At 40.8% G+C, this 15,304-nt stretch overlaps 1 protein-coding gene across 20 annotated transcripts in view; it reads left to right on the top strand.

The window, feature by feature from the left end:
• Positions 1–12,985: 12,985 nt before the first annotated feature.
• The window catches only part of RBM26 (RNA binding motif protein 26), an 84,359-nt gene continuing 82,040 nt past the window's right edge, over positions 12,986–15,304 (top strand). For all 20 annotated transcript variants that reach the window (XM_040267311.1, XM_040267310.1, XM_040267301.1 and 17 more), the window contains exon 1: positions 12,986–13,573. In XM_040267311.1, coding sequence (XP_040123245.1) covers positions 13,503–13,573 — 71 coding nt within the window. In that variant the 5' untranslated portion in view covers positions 12,986–13,502. The remainder of the gene's footprint in view (positions 13,574–15,304) is intronic.

Genomic DNA, 15,304 nt, shown 5'->3' with positions numbered 1-15,304 from the left:
TCAGCTCCCAGAACTCCATAAATAAAAGCTACTCTTCAGGAGTCTGGACTGATGGAAAGTGGTGACATAAGAATATCTCTAAGCAGCACTTTTCCTCTAAAGGTCTCTCTGCTTAACTTCTCCAAAACTGGAGATTTTGGAGATGTCTCTAGCAAGAGTACCTTTGATGATGACAAATCTCTTTCCTTTGGGGATGCATTATGATCAGAACAGTTATTCAGAGCCAACAGTGGCGCTGAGAAGAAGCACATCCTTTCAGTCAACTGTGAGAGGCAACTGTGAAGTCTCTGTCTGGTCCCAATACACAAGTCTCTATCAGGTGCCACCATTCCCCATCCTATGCATTCAGTTCTTCAAATACTGTTCCCCAAGTGAGCAAAAACTTTCCTGCCCCTGGGGCTTTGTACAGGCCCCCCCCTCGACAGTTAAATAAGATAAAGAGCAGTGGTTATTTCAAAAGTCTACTTTGGAGATGGGATAAAGTGCCTAGGACAGTGCCTACCAAATGTTTAATAAAGTCCTTGTTGTATCATTTCTTAGGTAGGTGACCTTCAGTGGGTTATTTAATTTTTTTGTATCTCAATTTCCTGACTTTAACACAAGAAAAACAGCACCAATTTCATAGGGTTGCTGAGGATTGATAATAATGTATGTAACTTGCCTTGTACATAATTGTAAGTAGAGCTCTGCATATGGTAGGATTTCAACAAATGGTAGTTTAAAAAAAGTTAGTCTTTTCTTCTGAACTCTGTAACAACTTACTCATATCATGACACATATCAGATTATATTGTAATAATCTAAACTGGGAACTTCTTGAGTACAGGAACTTTATCATTGTTCTTCTGATAAAGGAAAAACCAGTTCAGCTGCTAGGAGGTGAGGAGAGGGGCAGGGGACTGAAAGTTGAAACAGAAACCACAACTTGCAAAACTGTATCATGAGTCACAAAAGAGAAAAACTGCAAAACCATGATAATCAAGAGAAACTAAGTTCAGACTCTTAACAACACTTCATAGTGTTCTAAACAAGGAACAGACAAACTAACCTAGCAGTTGTTGTTCAATTGCCCGGTTGTGTCTGACTCTTTGCAACCCCACAGACTGCAACATGCCAGACCTCCCTGTCCCTCACCATCTCCCAAAGTTTGCCCAGGTTCATGTCCATTGCATCAGGGATGCCATCCAGCCATCTCATCCTCTGATGCCCTCTTCTCCTTCTGCCCTCAATCTTTCCCAGAATCAGGGAATTTCTCAGAATCCAATGAATTGGCTGTTTGCATTAGGTGACCAAAATACTGGAGGCTCAGCTTCAGCATCAGTCCTTCCAGCAAATACTTAGGGTTGATTTCCTTTACAGTTGACTAGTTTGATCTCCTTGCTGTCCAAAGGACTCTCAGGAGTCTTCTCCAGCACCACAGGTCGAAGGCATCAATTCTTCGGTGTTCTGCCTTCTTTACGGTCCAGCTCTCAGTTGTATGTGACCACTGAGGAGACCATAGCCTTATACAGACCTTTGTAGGCAGAGTAATGTTTCTGCTTTTCAACACAATGTTTAGGTTTGTCATAGTTTTCCTGCCAAGAAGCAACTGTCTTCTGATTTCATGACTAAAGTTACCATCCACAGTGACTTTAGAGCCCAAGAGAAGAGGAAATCTGTCACTACTTCCATTTTTTACCCTTCTATTTGCCAAGAAGTAATGGGACCAGATGCCATGATCTTAGTTTTTTTAGTTTTAAGCCAGCTCTTTCACTTTCCTCCTTCACCCTCATCAAGAGGCTCTTTAGTTCCTCTTCACTTTCTTCCATTAGAGTGGTATCATCTGCATATCTGAGGTTGTTGATGTTTCTCCAGCCTATCTTAATTCCAGACTGTAACTCATCCAGCCTGGCATTTCTCATGATGTGCTCAGCAAATAGGTTAAACAAACAGGGTGACAGCAGACAGCCCTGTCATACTCCTTTCTCAACCCTGAACCAATCAGTTGCTCCATACAGGGTTCTGACGGTTGCTCCTTGACCAGCACACAGGTTTCTCAGGAGACAGATAAGATAGTCTGGTATTCCCATCTCTTTAAGAACTTTCTATAGTTATGATACCCACAGCAAAGGCTTAACATAGTCGATGAAACAGAGGCAGATGTTTTTCTGGAATTCCCTTGTTTCTCTACGATCCAGCAAATGTTGGCAATTTGATCCCTGGTTCCTCTGCCTTTTCTAAACCCAGCTTGGATATCTGGAAATTCTTGGTTCACGTAATGCTAAAGCCTAGCATGCAAAATTTTAAGCATGACCTTAGCAGCATAGGAGATGAGAGCAATTGTCTTGGGAATTTGATGAGGATTGACCTTTTCTAGTCTTGCAGCCACTGCTGGGTCTTCCAGATTTGCTGACATATTGAATGCAACAATTTGATAGCATCATCCTTTAGGGTTTTGAATAGCTCTACTGGAATTCCATCGCATTCACTAGCTTTATTGACAGCAGTGCTTCGTGAGGCCCACTTGACTTCACACTCCAGAATGTCTGGCTCTGGGTGACTGCCCACACCATCACAGTTACCAGGTTCATTAAGATCTTTTTTGTATAGTTCTTCCATGTAGTCTTTCCATCTCTTCTTGATCTCTTCTGCAATCTACTAGGTCTCTATCATTTCTGTCCTTTATTGTGCCTGTCTTTGAGTTAAATGTTCCCTTGATATCTCCAATTTTCCTAAAGAGATCTCTAGTCTTTCCCCTTCTGTTGCTTCCCTCTATTTTTATGTGCTTTTCAGTGAAGACTTTCTTGTCTCTCCTTGCTGTTCTTTGGAACTCTGTGTTTAGCTGGATGTACCTTTCCCTTTCTCCCTTGCTTTTTGCTTCTTTTCTTTCTTCAGCTATTTGTAAAGCCTCCTCATATAACCACTTTGCCTTCTTGCTTTTCTTTTTCTTTGGGATGGTTTTGTTTGTTGCCTTCTGTATATTATGGATCTCCATCTATAGTTCTTCAGGTACACTGTTTACTAGATCTGATCCCTTGAATCTATTTGTCACCTCCACTGCATATTCATTGGGGATTTGATTTAAGTCATACCTGGCTGGCCTAGTTAGTGGTTTCCCCCACTTTCCTTATGTTAAGCCTGAATTTTGCTACGAGAAGCTGATGATCTGAGCAGTAACTCCACACAGTCATGTCTTCTGAAGATTAGACCACTGATTTTTCCAACAACTTCCTAGTTTACAAATTCTGACCTATCTCTGCCAAGGCCATCCAATGACTAACTCCAGTCCTGCAAACTCTACAGGTATCTTCCCTAACTTCCACCTTTTAAAATGTGGTACTCTCCATTATGTGTATACCTCCTTGCTGCATCAAGCTAATAAACCTTTGTTTGGAAAAAAAAAGTACTACCTATTATATGTTGGATACTAAGAATAAAACTTTGAATGGAAAAAGCTTTTGCCTTCAAGTAACCTAAACTTTTAATGTGGTAGATAGACAAATATTAATATTCCAGGGTGATAGAAATTATAATCAGATAAGTACTGTGAGCACTTTGCCCAGTTGGAGGAGTCTTCCTGAAGGAAGTGATTTTTAGGATAAATCCTGAAGGTTGCTTACAAGTTAGGTAAAGCATAGGATTGGGCAGGTAAAGCATAGGGTTCTAAACAGCAGTGACTCCTACAAGAAACAGAATAAAAGACAGCATTTTTAGAATAGAATAAAGGAGAGCTAGGAATAGATTAAGGATTTTATAGGTCCAATGCATCAAAAATACTGCAATGTTCTTCCATTTAAAATTCAGGACTTCCCTAGTGATCCAGTGGTCAAGAGTTCCCCTGCCAATGCCGGGAACACTGGTTCAATCCCTGGTCTGGGAAGATTCCTCATTCCACAGGGCAACTAAGCCCGTGCACCACAACTGCTGAGCCAGTAGTTGTGCTACTGAAGCCCAAGTGCCTAGAGCCCAGGCTCTGTAACAAGAGAAGCCCCCACAGTGAGAAGCCCATGCACCATAGCTAGAGAGTAGCTCCACTTACCGCGACTAGAGAAAGCCTGAGCGCAGCCACGGAGTCCCAGTACAGCCAAAAATAAATAAATAAATAATAAAAATTTTAAAAATTAATGCTAACGATAAAATACACGTAGGAATGTAGGAAAGTCCTTCTGATTTTTCTCATCATGTACAGTGTAATACTTTAAAAGAAAATTTGAATTCTCTAAAATATATTAATATGTTCATGTTCCTGATTTGGTATTCAGCACATACCACTTTGTCTATTGCACAATGCACTACTGTTTCTTTGAGAACTATGAATACTTTAGTGTGGCAGCACTGTAGAGTGTGAAGTACACTGTAGAGTGTAAAGAAGTGAGAGATAAAGCTGGAGAGTCAGGCAGGCACCAGTTAATGAAAGGTCTAGCAAAGATGTGGTTAAAGACGTAGTCTTTGTTGTCTACTGACCTGGGTTCAATCTCTGCCATGCCTCGGCCCTCAAAGCCTTCATTACCTCGGCTGTACAATGGAGATGCTAAACTGTGATGATTAACATAATAAAGTACATAGCACAGGGTTTAATATCATAAAACACACTTAATTTCCATTAGATATCATTGTTAATAAATTTGTTCTTCATCCTGAGAAATGGGAAGTCAGTAAAGGGCTGGAGGTAGTGATATGATTAGAATGGGCTTTCATGGATTTCTTTGGCTGCAGTGTATAGTCTAGGTTGCATGACAGTGAGTAGATTCTAAATATTCTTAAGAGGAAGATTCAGTATATATTACTGATTGCATGAAGGTTGGTGATATATATGCTATATGTTGCATATATATATTACATATTCATACACACACACAATGTCTCCTACACAAAGTGCCACAGATGATGACAAGTGTAGAAAATCTGTTTCCAGCAGAATAAAATATGTAACACTTACTAAAATCATCTGTCAGTGAATTGATGCAATGTCAGTCTGTCAAAATAACTTAAATGGGGTAAGGAGAAAGGATGGAGTATCAATGAAATGACTGAGCAGGAGTTGATTATCATTGAAACTGATGATGGGAAAGATTATACTTTTTACTGCTTTTGTACACATCAAAATTTTTCCATAACAAAAAACATTAAAAAATACATTAAGGCAGGCAAAAAGATCCCTGGAGGGCCTAGTAGACTGGCTAGAATACATGTACCATGAAGGTAGAGACCTTGCCTGTCTTAGTTACATTTATCTCCAGGGCCTAGGGCAATTCATAGTCACATAGTAGGCTCTCAGTATGCATTCATTGAAGAAATGAACACCGGCAAACAAAAACCATAGCTTGAGTGAGTCTAACAGCTTACACTGAGAGCCAAGATCCCTGGGGTTCCTTTCATGTTTTGTGCTACATAGGATATCCCATTAGCTATTGTAAGGAAAAAGACCTCAAGAAAACCACCCCAAGAGAAAGCAAAGCAGATTCACAAACTTCACTTTGGTGTTTTGTGAGAAGTAGGTATTTACATGCTTATATCCATATGGTCCTTAGAAATCTTCTGCAGGACTCTGTCATATCATTTTATTCCATTGTTTTTTAAAAAAAAAAAAAACCAACATTCATTGTGGAAATATCTTTGTCCTTCAAGCTAAGAATCAGAAGAAAACTCTATGTACCCTGTCTTCTCCTTGTCTCTCTTATACTATGGCTAATAGAAGAGAGGGGAGGAATAAAGTCTTTTGAAGAAGGTTTGCCTCTACATTTTGTTCTCATTTCCTTAGAAGTCTTAGGACAAAACTGTCTATTACAAAAGTAACCATGCAGAACCTTATTTAGGGCTATTGAAATTCAAGCCCACTCTTACTGGGGGCCGGAATCTGAGTAGAGGGAAACGACTAGTAACACTGAAACAACGTACAATTAAATGCCCACAAGAGGCACCCTCCAAAGTTTGAAAGCTGCCCTGTCCAGTACCAAAGTCACTAGTGATGTGTGGCTATTGAGCATGTGTGATGCAGCTTGTCTAAACTGAGATGTGATGTAGGTGTAAAAATATACACTGAATTTCAAAGACTTAGTAACAGCAACAAAGTAAAATATCTCAACCATTTTTATATTAATTGTACAATGAAATGATAATACTATGGATATGCTGACAAAATATATTATTAAAATTAATTTCACTTTTTTTTTAACTTTTGAAAATTAGGCCACTAAAAATTATGTATGTGGCTCACATATTTTTATTGGACAGTATGTTTTTTTTTTTTCAGCCTAAGGATTTTGTTTCTCCTTGTGCTGCTATGCTGTGCTTAGTCGATCAATTGTGACTCTTTTTGACCCCATAGACTGTAGCCCATCAGGTTCCTCTATCTGTTGGGATTCTCCAGGCAAGAATACTGGAGTGGGTGGCCATGCCCTCCTCCAGGGGATCTTCCCACCTCAGGGATCGAACCTGGGTCTCCCATATTGCACATGGATTCTTTACCATCTGAACCACCAGGGAAGCCCAAGAATACTGGAGGGGTAACCTATCCCTTCTCCAGGGGATCTTTCCAACCCAGGAATCGAACCAGGGTCTCCTGCATCATAGGTGGATTCTTTACCAGCTAAGCTAACAGGGAACCCCCTTTTCTCTCCTTACATGGAATAAAATAAAAAATTTCAGTGCATTCATAGCATTACTCCTGGTTCTCTTATTCTGTACTGTTTTGGGTCCCTTTCACAAATGTACTGCTCTATGCAGTCATTATAAGCAATTATAGGTATAAATGGAGTCCATTGAAGAACTGGAGATTGTCTCACAAACTGTTTTACAAGAAGTGCTCTGAAATAGAATGTCCTCTAATCCCAGTTCACACTGTTAGCAATTGCTGAAGCGTTTTCTCTTAAATTACCTAAGGATAAACCTCACCACAGCAAGCATTATTTTTCTTTCCAAGTTATTAGTGTCTAATCTCAAGATGAGAAAACTGTATTCCCTTTATTAACATGGTTGTAATCACTTAGATGGAAATAAAAATCCTGCTAATATTATGTTAAAAGTGATTTGCCTCCCTTCTGCTTTTACTGAAAAAGTCCCAAATTTAATTAAGCTTTCTCTTTTAAAAGAAGTATGCATGTGTGTGTTGTTCATGTGTTCAATTCATCCTGTCATATGGAAAAAATTTCAATGACTGCATCAGATTTTAAATAAAATCTAGTTCAAAAATCTTAACATGGCCCTTGTTTACCTAATTTGACCTATACACCGTGTTTCCCCCTAACTTGATACCCTCCCGCTTCTCTGTCTTCCTTTCAGATCCAGCCCATCCTTATTTCAGGAACATCCCACAAGCTATTATGTCTGCCTTGAATGTTCCTGTCTCTATTTTGTTTCACATGGCTAGCTTCTACTCGTTATTCCCTTAACCATTTAAACACTATATCCTAAGAGAAGCTATGCTTGAGTCTTTCCAGTCTGTTATAATGATTCATATTTGATTTCTTTCATAATATCTAAATAGTTTGTATTAAAGTTTAAAATTTAATTATAAACATTAACATTTTTTTCCTATATGACTTCCCATTAAATGTCTCTCTTTTGAAGTGTGGCTATAAGCTTCATGAGCAGATACCATACCTGTTTGTCCATCACTGTATTGTCAGTAAAGAGGAGTAGTATATCTGAAACTGAGCAGACCTTCAGTAAACATTTGTCGAGTGACGAATTGGAAAGACTCAATAGAGAATAAGAGTGGAAGTGGGAGATAAGGAAGCAACTGATGAAACAGAGTACTAAAGAGGCCATAGAGGCTAAAGTGTGTGTGCAGTAAAAAATAAAATGATAGGGGCTAAATCAATGATGACCAGGGTAAGAAAAATGTTTGTTAGAATGTAAAAGATTTGTCCTGGGAGAGATCATATTAAATTAAGGTGGCTAGGGATGGTATCAAAGAAGTTATTGGGCCAGAAGGGTTGGTTGGATTTTATTGTTAACTATAATTTTTAAGAAATTTATAAAAGTAGAATGAATTGGATGATTTGTGTCATAGGTTAGGTTCTCTGGAAAGTAGATGCTGAGACAGAGGTAGAAGTACAAAAGGTTTATTGGAGAATAGTATTTGTGAAAGAGAAAGGGAGGAAGTTGTATTGGGCAGGGGAGTCATCAGACTGCCATGCAGGACTGACAAAGCCCCTGGCATCCTAATGTTGAGTATGTCCTTATCCTATACCTTACTGTCTTTAGCTGAGGATGGGCATGGGAGAGAGAGGTAGTCCTGAGAACAGTGTAACTTCAGCTTGAAAGCTGAGGCAAATCCAGAAGAAATTAACTGAAAAATGTCAGCTAACTACATGCCTCACAGTTGGGTAGTGAGTCCTTTCTCAAAGGCAGATCTGAGCAACGTACCTCTGTGACTGCCTCACAAAGAATGCCAACCCAAATTACTCAATAAATTCAATGAAGGATTTCTTTTTTCTTTTTTGCTAATCTCAATAATCTTGCTCTAAGAAGTATTTGGAAGAACAAGAGTTCATGTTTAGCTAAGTCAAATTTGAAAGAGAAGTGCAAAGGGGAAGGATTTTCCCTGTTACATAGTAAGGTAGTCTATAAAGACAACATGCAATTGGCATAGTCATGGACAAAGAGACCAACTGAAGAAGAGGTCAGAACCAGAGTCATACATAAATGGAAATACGCATATATGATAAAGCCATCAAAAATTGATGGGGAAGGAAAGAGACTGTTGAGTAGAATCATAGACAAAAATTGCCTTGCTGTTTGAAGAAAACATAGGCTAGATCCCCACAGTATGTCAAATAAAGGAATGTATTCCAGACAGAATAAACACCTAAATGTGATTCTCTGGGAAAAGTAATGAATATAAAATAAATAGAAGAAACAAATACAGAAACACTTTGTGATGGTGAAACATAGGCTAAGTTTTTAAGCAAAACTCCTGAAGCACCACTGATAATAAGATTGTCTCCATCAGCTAGGAGAGAGAACTAGATGAACCTAAGGAGGAGTTAAGTATACTCCAGAGACTATTCCTAGGATCAGGGCAGTTAAGTAAATTATAAGGAGATGCAGGTCTACCAGGAGATATATCATTATGACCTACCTATCAAAAATATTTCCCTTGCTCTACTTCCTTCCTATATCCTTCAACAGTTTTGAGTTCCAGACACTATGCTAAGTGCAGAAAGAACAGAGAGGAATAAACTTGAGTCCTAGTCCTAGATTATGAATCCTCTTAAAAGAACTCATATTCTAATTAGGCAGACAGAAGAAAAACTGTCTATTTTTAAAATTGTTTTAACTCCTATTCTGAAGGACTTCCCTGTGGCTCAAATGGTAAAGAACCTGCCTGCAATGCAGGAGACCAGGGTTTGATCTCTGGGTCAGGAAGATCCTCTGGAGAAGGGAACAGCAATCCACTCCAGTAATTTTGCCCAGAGAATCCCATGGACAGAGAAACCTGGTGGCCTATAGTCCTTGGGGTCGCAAAGAGTCAGACACACCTGAGCGACGCACACTCACACACCACTACAGGTAAGAACCAAGAGGCAACATTTGCCTCAGCTATCTGGTATTTCAGCAGTGAGCAAAGTCATTCCAAGCAAAAGGAACAGCACTAACAAAGTCACAGGGCTTTGAAGGAACATGGTGTGCTAGAAAATGTTAAGTAGGTAACCTAATGCTGGAAGTGTTGCTATTGAATAGAGAAAGTAGTCCATGGCAGTTGTTTTAGTCTTTTCTCAGTTGCACTGATTATTACATTAGCTAATTATGAATTACCTAATTAGCTCATCAGAAGACAAAGCCAAAGATGAAGCACTGAACTGATGAGGGATGAACAGTGGTTAAGAGAGAGAATCATGCTAGGAAGCACTGATGACTCGTTGTGGAGTGGTAACAAGCACTCTAAGTTACTGCAACAAGCACTGTAACTGTTTAGAGGAGTAAGAGATTGCTATCAGTTACACTGTTCAGGGAAGGTTTCATGGAAGTAGCAAGGCTGTAACTGATTAATTTAACAAATTGAGAACTGACTGTATATAAGGGCTGGGCATGGAATAGGATATTGAAAACCTAGTCTGCTAATGAACAGATAATCAGGTAACTGTAAAAATAAAGCAATGACTGTTACAATAGACACAAGTACAGGCTGATGTGATAAAGCCTAAGAGGGACTCCTGCTTTAGAGCAGGGAGGTCAAGGATGGTTTTCTAAAGGTGATGCTTGCTGTATGCCCTGAATTTTGATGGATGAGTAGGGTTCAAGTGCAAGGGAGGGAAACACTTTGCAATGGTGATCAGTTTAGTGAGAGAACACATCTTTTTTCAAGGAACATTAAATAGTTGGACGGCTGGAGCAAAGACTGAAAAGCAGTGAAAGAAGTTTCTAAGGCATATAGGAAGGATTTGACTATAAGAGGTCTTTTATAGATATTTAAGAATTTTAGATTTTTATCCTGAAGACAATGTGGAAGTTGAGACAGATTTTAAGCAGGGAAGTGACATGATTAAATCCACATTTTACAAAGATTTCTATTAAAAGTAATGGCGATGAAGGCATTGAAGATGAACTGATATGAGGACAGCTAAGGGCAGAGAAACTAAAAGGCTGTTACTACTGTTTAGGAAAAATAAGAGAAGGTTCAAAAATAATAGCAGCAGTGATAATAGAAAGAGAAGGGTGGGCAAGGTTTGGGTAGCCAGAGAAAGAAGTGAAGTGGAAGCATCCCCTGAACAGTGAATAACTGTTTAAGGGAGGGAAGGGTGAGCAAATCAGTTTACCAGGAGTATATAGCATTTAACAGGAGACTCAACAGTTGGTGATGAGGTTGAAAACACTGGTGGAGTCAGCCTGTGGTAAGGATACTAAACAACAGACTAAAGAATTAGGATTTTACACTTTCCCTAGTAATATTAAATTTATAAATCATTTTTTATTGTGGCAAATATTAAAAAATTATCATTTTAACCATTTTTAAGTGTACAGTTCACAATTCAAGAGGAACTAAAGAGCCTCTTGATAAAAGAAAGAGGAGAGTGCAGGAGCTGGCTTAAAACTCAACATTCAAAAAACGAAGACCATGGCATCTGGTCCTATCACTCCATGGCAAATAGATGGGGAAACAATGGAAACAATGACAGACTTTATTTTCTTGGGCTCCAAAATCACTGCAGATGGTGATTGCAGCCATGAAATTAAAAGACGCTTGCTCCTTGGAAGAAATGCTATGACCAACCTAGACAGCATATTAAAAAGCAGAGACATTCCTTTGCCGGCAAAGGTCTGTCTAGTTAAAGCTATGGTTTTTCCAGTAGTCGTGAATGGAGTGAGCTGGACCGTTAAGATTACTCAGCACTGAAGAACTGATGCTTTCTAATTGTGGTGTTGGGGAAGACTCTTGAAAGTCCCTTGGACTGCAAGGATATCAAACCACTCAATCTTAAAGGAAATTAGTCCTGAATATTCATTGGAAGGACTGATGCTGAAGCTGAAACTTCAATACTTTGGCCATCTGATGTGAAGAACTGACTCATTTGAAAAGACTCTGATGCTTGAAGGTGGGAGAAAGGGATGAGATGGTCGGATGGCATCACTGACTCGATGGACATGAGTTTGAACAAGCTCCAGGAGTTGGTAATGGACAGGGAAGCCTGGCATGCTGCAGTCCATGGGGTCCCAAAGAGTTGGACACGACTGAGCGACATAATGGAACTAAACTCACAATTCACACTGTTGTGTGACCATCAACACCACCCATCTCTAGAATCTTTTCGCCATTCCAAACTGAAATTCTTTACTCATTAAAAAATAATTTCACATTCTCCCCTGTCCCTCTTGCTCCTGGCAACTAACATTCTATTTTTCTGTCTGTAGGTGTTTGGCTACTCTAGGTACCTCATGTAAGTGGAAACACACAATAATCGCCCCTTTGCATTCAGCTTGCTTCATCTGGCTAAATCACTTTAATCAACACTCCGGTTAATCAAAAGCTGGCTTCTAATTTGCAAAATACTTTTCAGGCTGTATTTTACAAATGTCTTGATTTTCTTACCTGATCAAATCTTTTCCACTTATTGCTTAAGGAACAGTTTAGAAAATTACAAACTCAGAGTTCTTAACAATTTAGTCTACCATTGTGTCTGCCATAAAAAGCTTTTTACTGATCTACTTTAAGCGTCTTTATACTGTGAATTATTTTTAATTCATTATAGTTTACAGGCAGTAAACATTTTGTAAAGTTCCACCTAGTACCTTCATGGAAGTAAGTAACAGCGAATAGAACAACTGAGGCAGGAATCAAATTTATCTGACCACCCAGGAGAAATGAAGGTAATTTATTTAGGATGCTGATAGAAAGGCTCGCTCTTTTGATACTATGTCATTTCCCTATCTGGGGTTGAATCAGTTCTAAATGGAGAGAATTAAAAACACAACAAACACTTCCCTTATTTCTAGCTAGGGGTTAAGTCTGAAAGTTTTGGATAATAACAAACTACTTGAGAACTAAGGGCTGGAGGAATCCCTAGGTCATCAGTATATCAATAGTGTTTTGCCATAAATCGAGTAATTTTGGACAAGACTTAACTAAGCCTCCGGAGGTCTCAGTGCGTTAGATGAGACCATCCCGTTCTTCCCAATCTTGTCCACAGCACAGCATATCCAGAATACAGTACTGCAGAACCCTGGGAAAAAACGGAGGAGGCAGCACAGCGCAGCACACCTGTAACCCCCTGATCGCCTGTGTCCCGACACATCCGAGCGGATGCTCTCAAGAAAGCGCTCCAGTAGCAGTGTCGTTCCAGCCGATGGGCCACGCCGTCTGGTACAGAGTTCGAGCTGCTGAAATTCCTGCTGATTCTGAAGTCAACGGCCTTTCCCTCCTAGTAAAGAAAGAAAGTCTTTATTCCTTACGAAGACCAAAGCGTGGAAAAGCACAAGGCCCACAAACCAAGCAAATAAGCAAGACTCGCCACACTTGCCCAGCGTGCACTCCGAAAAAAAAAAAAAAAACAACTTACGTCTCTTCCCAGCAGGCTCCGGGAGTCACCGCGAGATTTCACCAGTTCTCGCGAGTTTTATCGGCAGCCATCTTCTTGGGGGTGCTGGGATCCGGGAAGACCCCCCGAATCGTTCCCATTCAGCTGTCCTTCGTTTTCGCTTTCTTCACTTTTCCCTCTTCTGCGTTGCCAGCAAGCACCTGGTTTCAGGGCTGAGGGCAAGCCCGTGTTTAGGCGCGTGTCGCGCTCTGGTCCAGGAAGATTCGCTGGGGTGGAGGGAAGGGGGAGGGCCCGGGCAAACCGTTGCTGCCTCAGCCGGGGCCGGGGTCCGGGGAGGGGGAGCTCTTGGCACCCCGTGGACTCGCGGCCTACGGCGGTCCCCGCGGAGCTGTTCGCCGATCCGGGCTCGCGGGAACCTGCCACCGGCGCCTCCCACCGCGGCCCACGCGGGCGGCGCGCGGAGTAGGGGGCGGGGGCAGCGGCGGCTATAGCGGCCGCGACCTGGGCGGGCGGAGGAGTGTGACGGGCCTCGGGGCCGCTGTGGATGGTTTCTAAAATGATCATTGAAAACTTCGAGGCACTCAAGTCCTGGCTCAGCAAGACTCTCGAGCCCATGTGAGTATTCGGGAGCTGTTTTACTTGCAGGGATGGAAGGGGGAGATAGGTGGACTCCCAGTTGCCTCAAGTGCCTGCCGTGGAGGCCGAAGCGGTGAACTGAGGTCCCCGGGCTCTGTGTTTTCGCCTCCTCCGCCACCTTCGTTCCCAGGTTCAGAATACGCCTGAGAGCCTGAGCTGATCTTTACCTCATCGCTGAGTTGGTTTTTAAACCGATGGCTCTTCTCTTGTTTTCCCGTTATTTGTAGCCCGACCTCAGCCTAAACACACAACTCGTTATTTGCTGAGGGCCCCCAGGTCGGTTTCTTGTGGCGAACTCGTGCATGATCTCCTGTTCACTAGACTGTTTTACTTCGCCTTTTTTTTTTTAATGAAGTGAACAGCTCTTTTTAGGGATTTAGAACAGTTCTCGCCCTGCCCACTCATGTTTTACCTAAATACCGTCTCTGAAAGAAAGGCCGTGTTTACCATGTGCTGTCTGGCTCTTAACTGATTGAAAATGTAACAGGTGCTAAGGTGCCCAGTAAAATTTCCCTTTCTCATCTCTGCACGTTTTGTTCGCTTGGAGGAAGAAAATACAATCTAACCATCTGGACTGTTTGGCAGTTTTAAGTAGAATCTTATAGGTGTACTTTGTGTGTGTGTGTGTGTGTGTTGGAGGGGGTGGTTCGAAGTGCTGAAATGTCTTCGATTGGAAAAATTGAGTTTTAAGGATTTATCTTTTAATACATAAAAAATATATCATGGGCCAAGTGTTTTGATCAAAATCGATTAATTTACAATAAACAATTTAAAGTGCAATGCAGAATATCTACTTATTTAATAGATTTATTAAACGCCTTCTATGTACTGTGGGAGGCACTGGGGCTAGAATTTTTAAATTCCAAAATCCACAAGGCATAATAGAAAAGTAAATAAGCTAACTTCAGGTAGTGAATAGTCGTGACAGTAATGCTAGAGGCTCATGTAAAATAGTGACAACAAGGCCTCTCAGGGTAGGTGACAGTGGAGCAACACCTGGGGAGGAGAAAGAACTGTGTAAAAGTCTGGAAAGATAATGTTCCTTCCAGAAGGAATGACAAGTGCAAAGGCCCTGCAGCAGAAATGATCATGGTTCGATGGGGAAGACAAAGGCTGTTGTGGCTGCAGGAAATCTTGTGAAGGGGGAACAAAAGGAAAAGTTGTGAAGTTGGAGAAGTAGGAAGGGGCCAAATCATGTAGAATCTTCTAGGCTATAATCAAGAGCTAAGATTTTACTTAAAATCTAATGGGAAGACATTAGATGATTTAAAGCAGGCAGAGATTGACTTTGTTTTAAAACTCCGCCTACTTTGTGGAGATTATGGGATCAAGAAGAGAAATAAGGGGACCATGCTGAAGGAAGTTGTAGGCCAAGCTGTAGAGAGTTTGCATTAGAGTGAGAGTGGAGACAAATATGTTTAATAAATAGATCTGGTGGGACTTGCTGCTGGATTGGATGTGAGAGAGAAGGGAAAGGAAGATCAAGGGTGACTGATGACTAAGAAGTTAGTCTAAGCAACTAAATGTGTGTTGGTTGAGGAGGCTTGGAGAGAACAGTTTGAGGGGAGAAGGATGGTTGATTTTAACCATTAAGTAGAAAGTGTTTGTTATACATCTAAGTGAGATGTGAAATAGGTGGCTGGGTATGCGTCTAGAACTCAGGCAAGGAGCGGAGATACTTGCAGTCATGCGGGTAGTATTCAAAGTCAC

This window comes from Oryx dammah, unplaced genomic scaffold, assembly GCF_014754425.2.
Source record: "Oryx dammah isolate SB20612 unplaced genomic scaffold, SCBI_Odam_1.1 HiC_scaffold_24, whole genome shotgun sequence".
NCBI lineage: Eukaryota > Metazoa > Chordata > Mammalia > Artiodactyla > Bovidae > Oryx > Oryx dammah.
The sequence above is the reverse complement of the archived record's forward strand: the minus strand, read 5'-3'. Positions and strand labels throughout refer to the sequence as shown.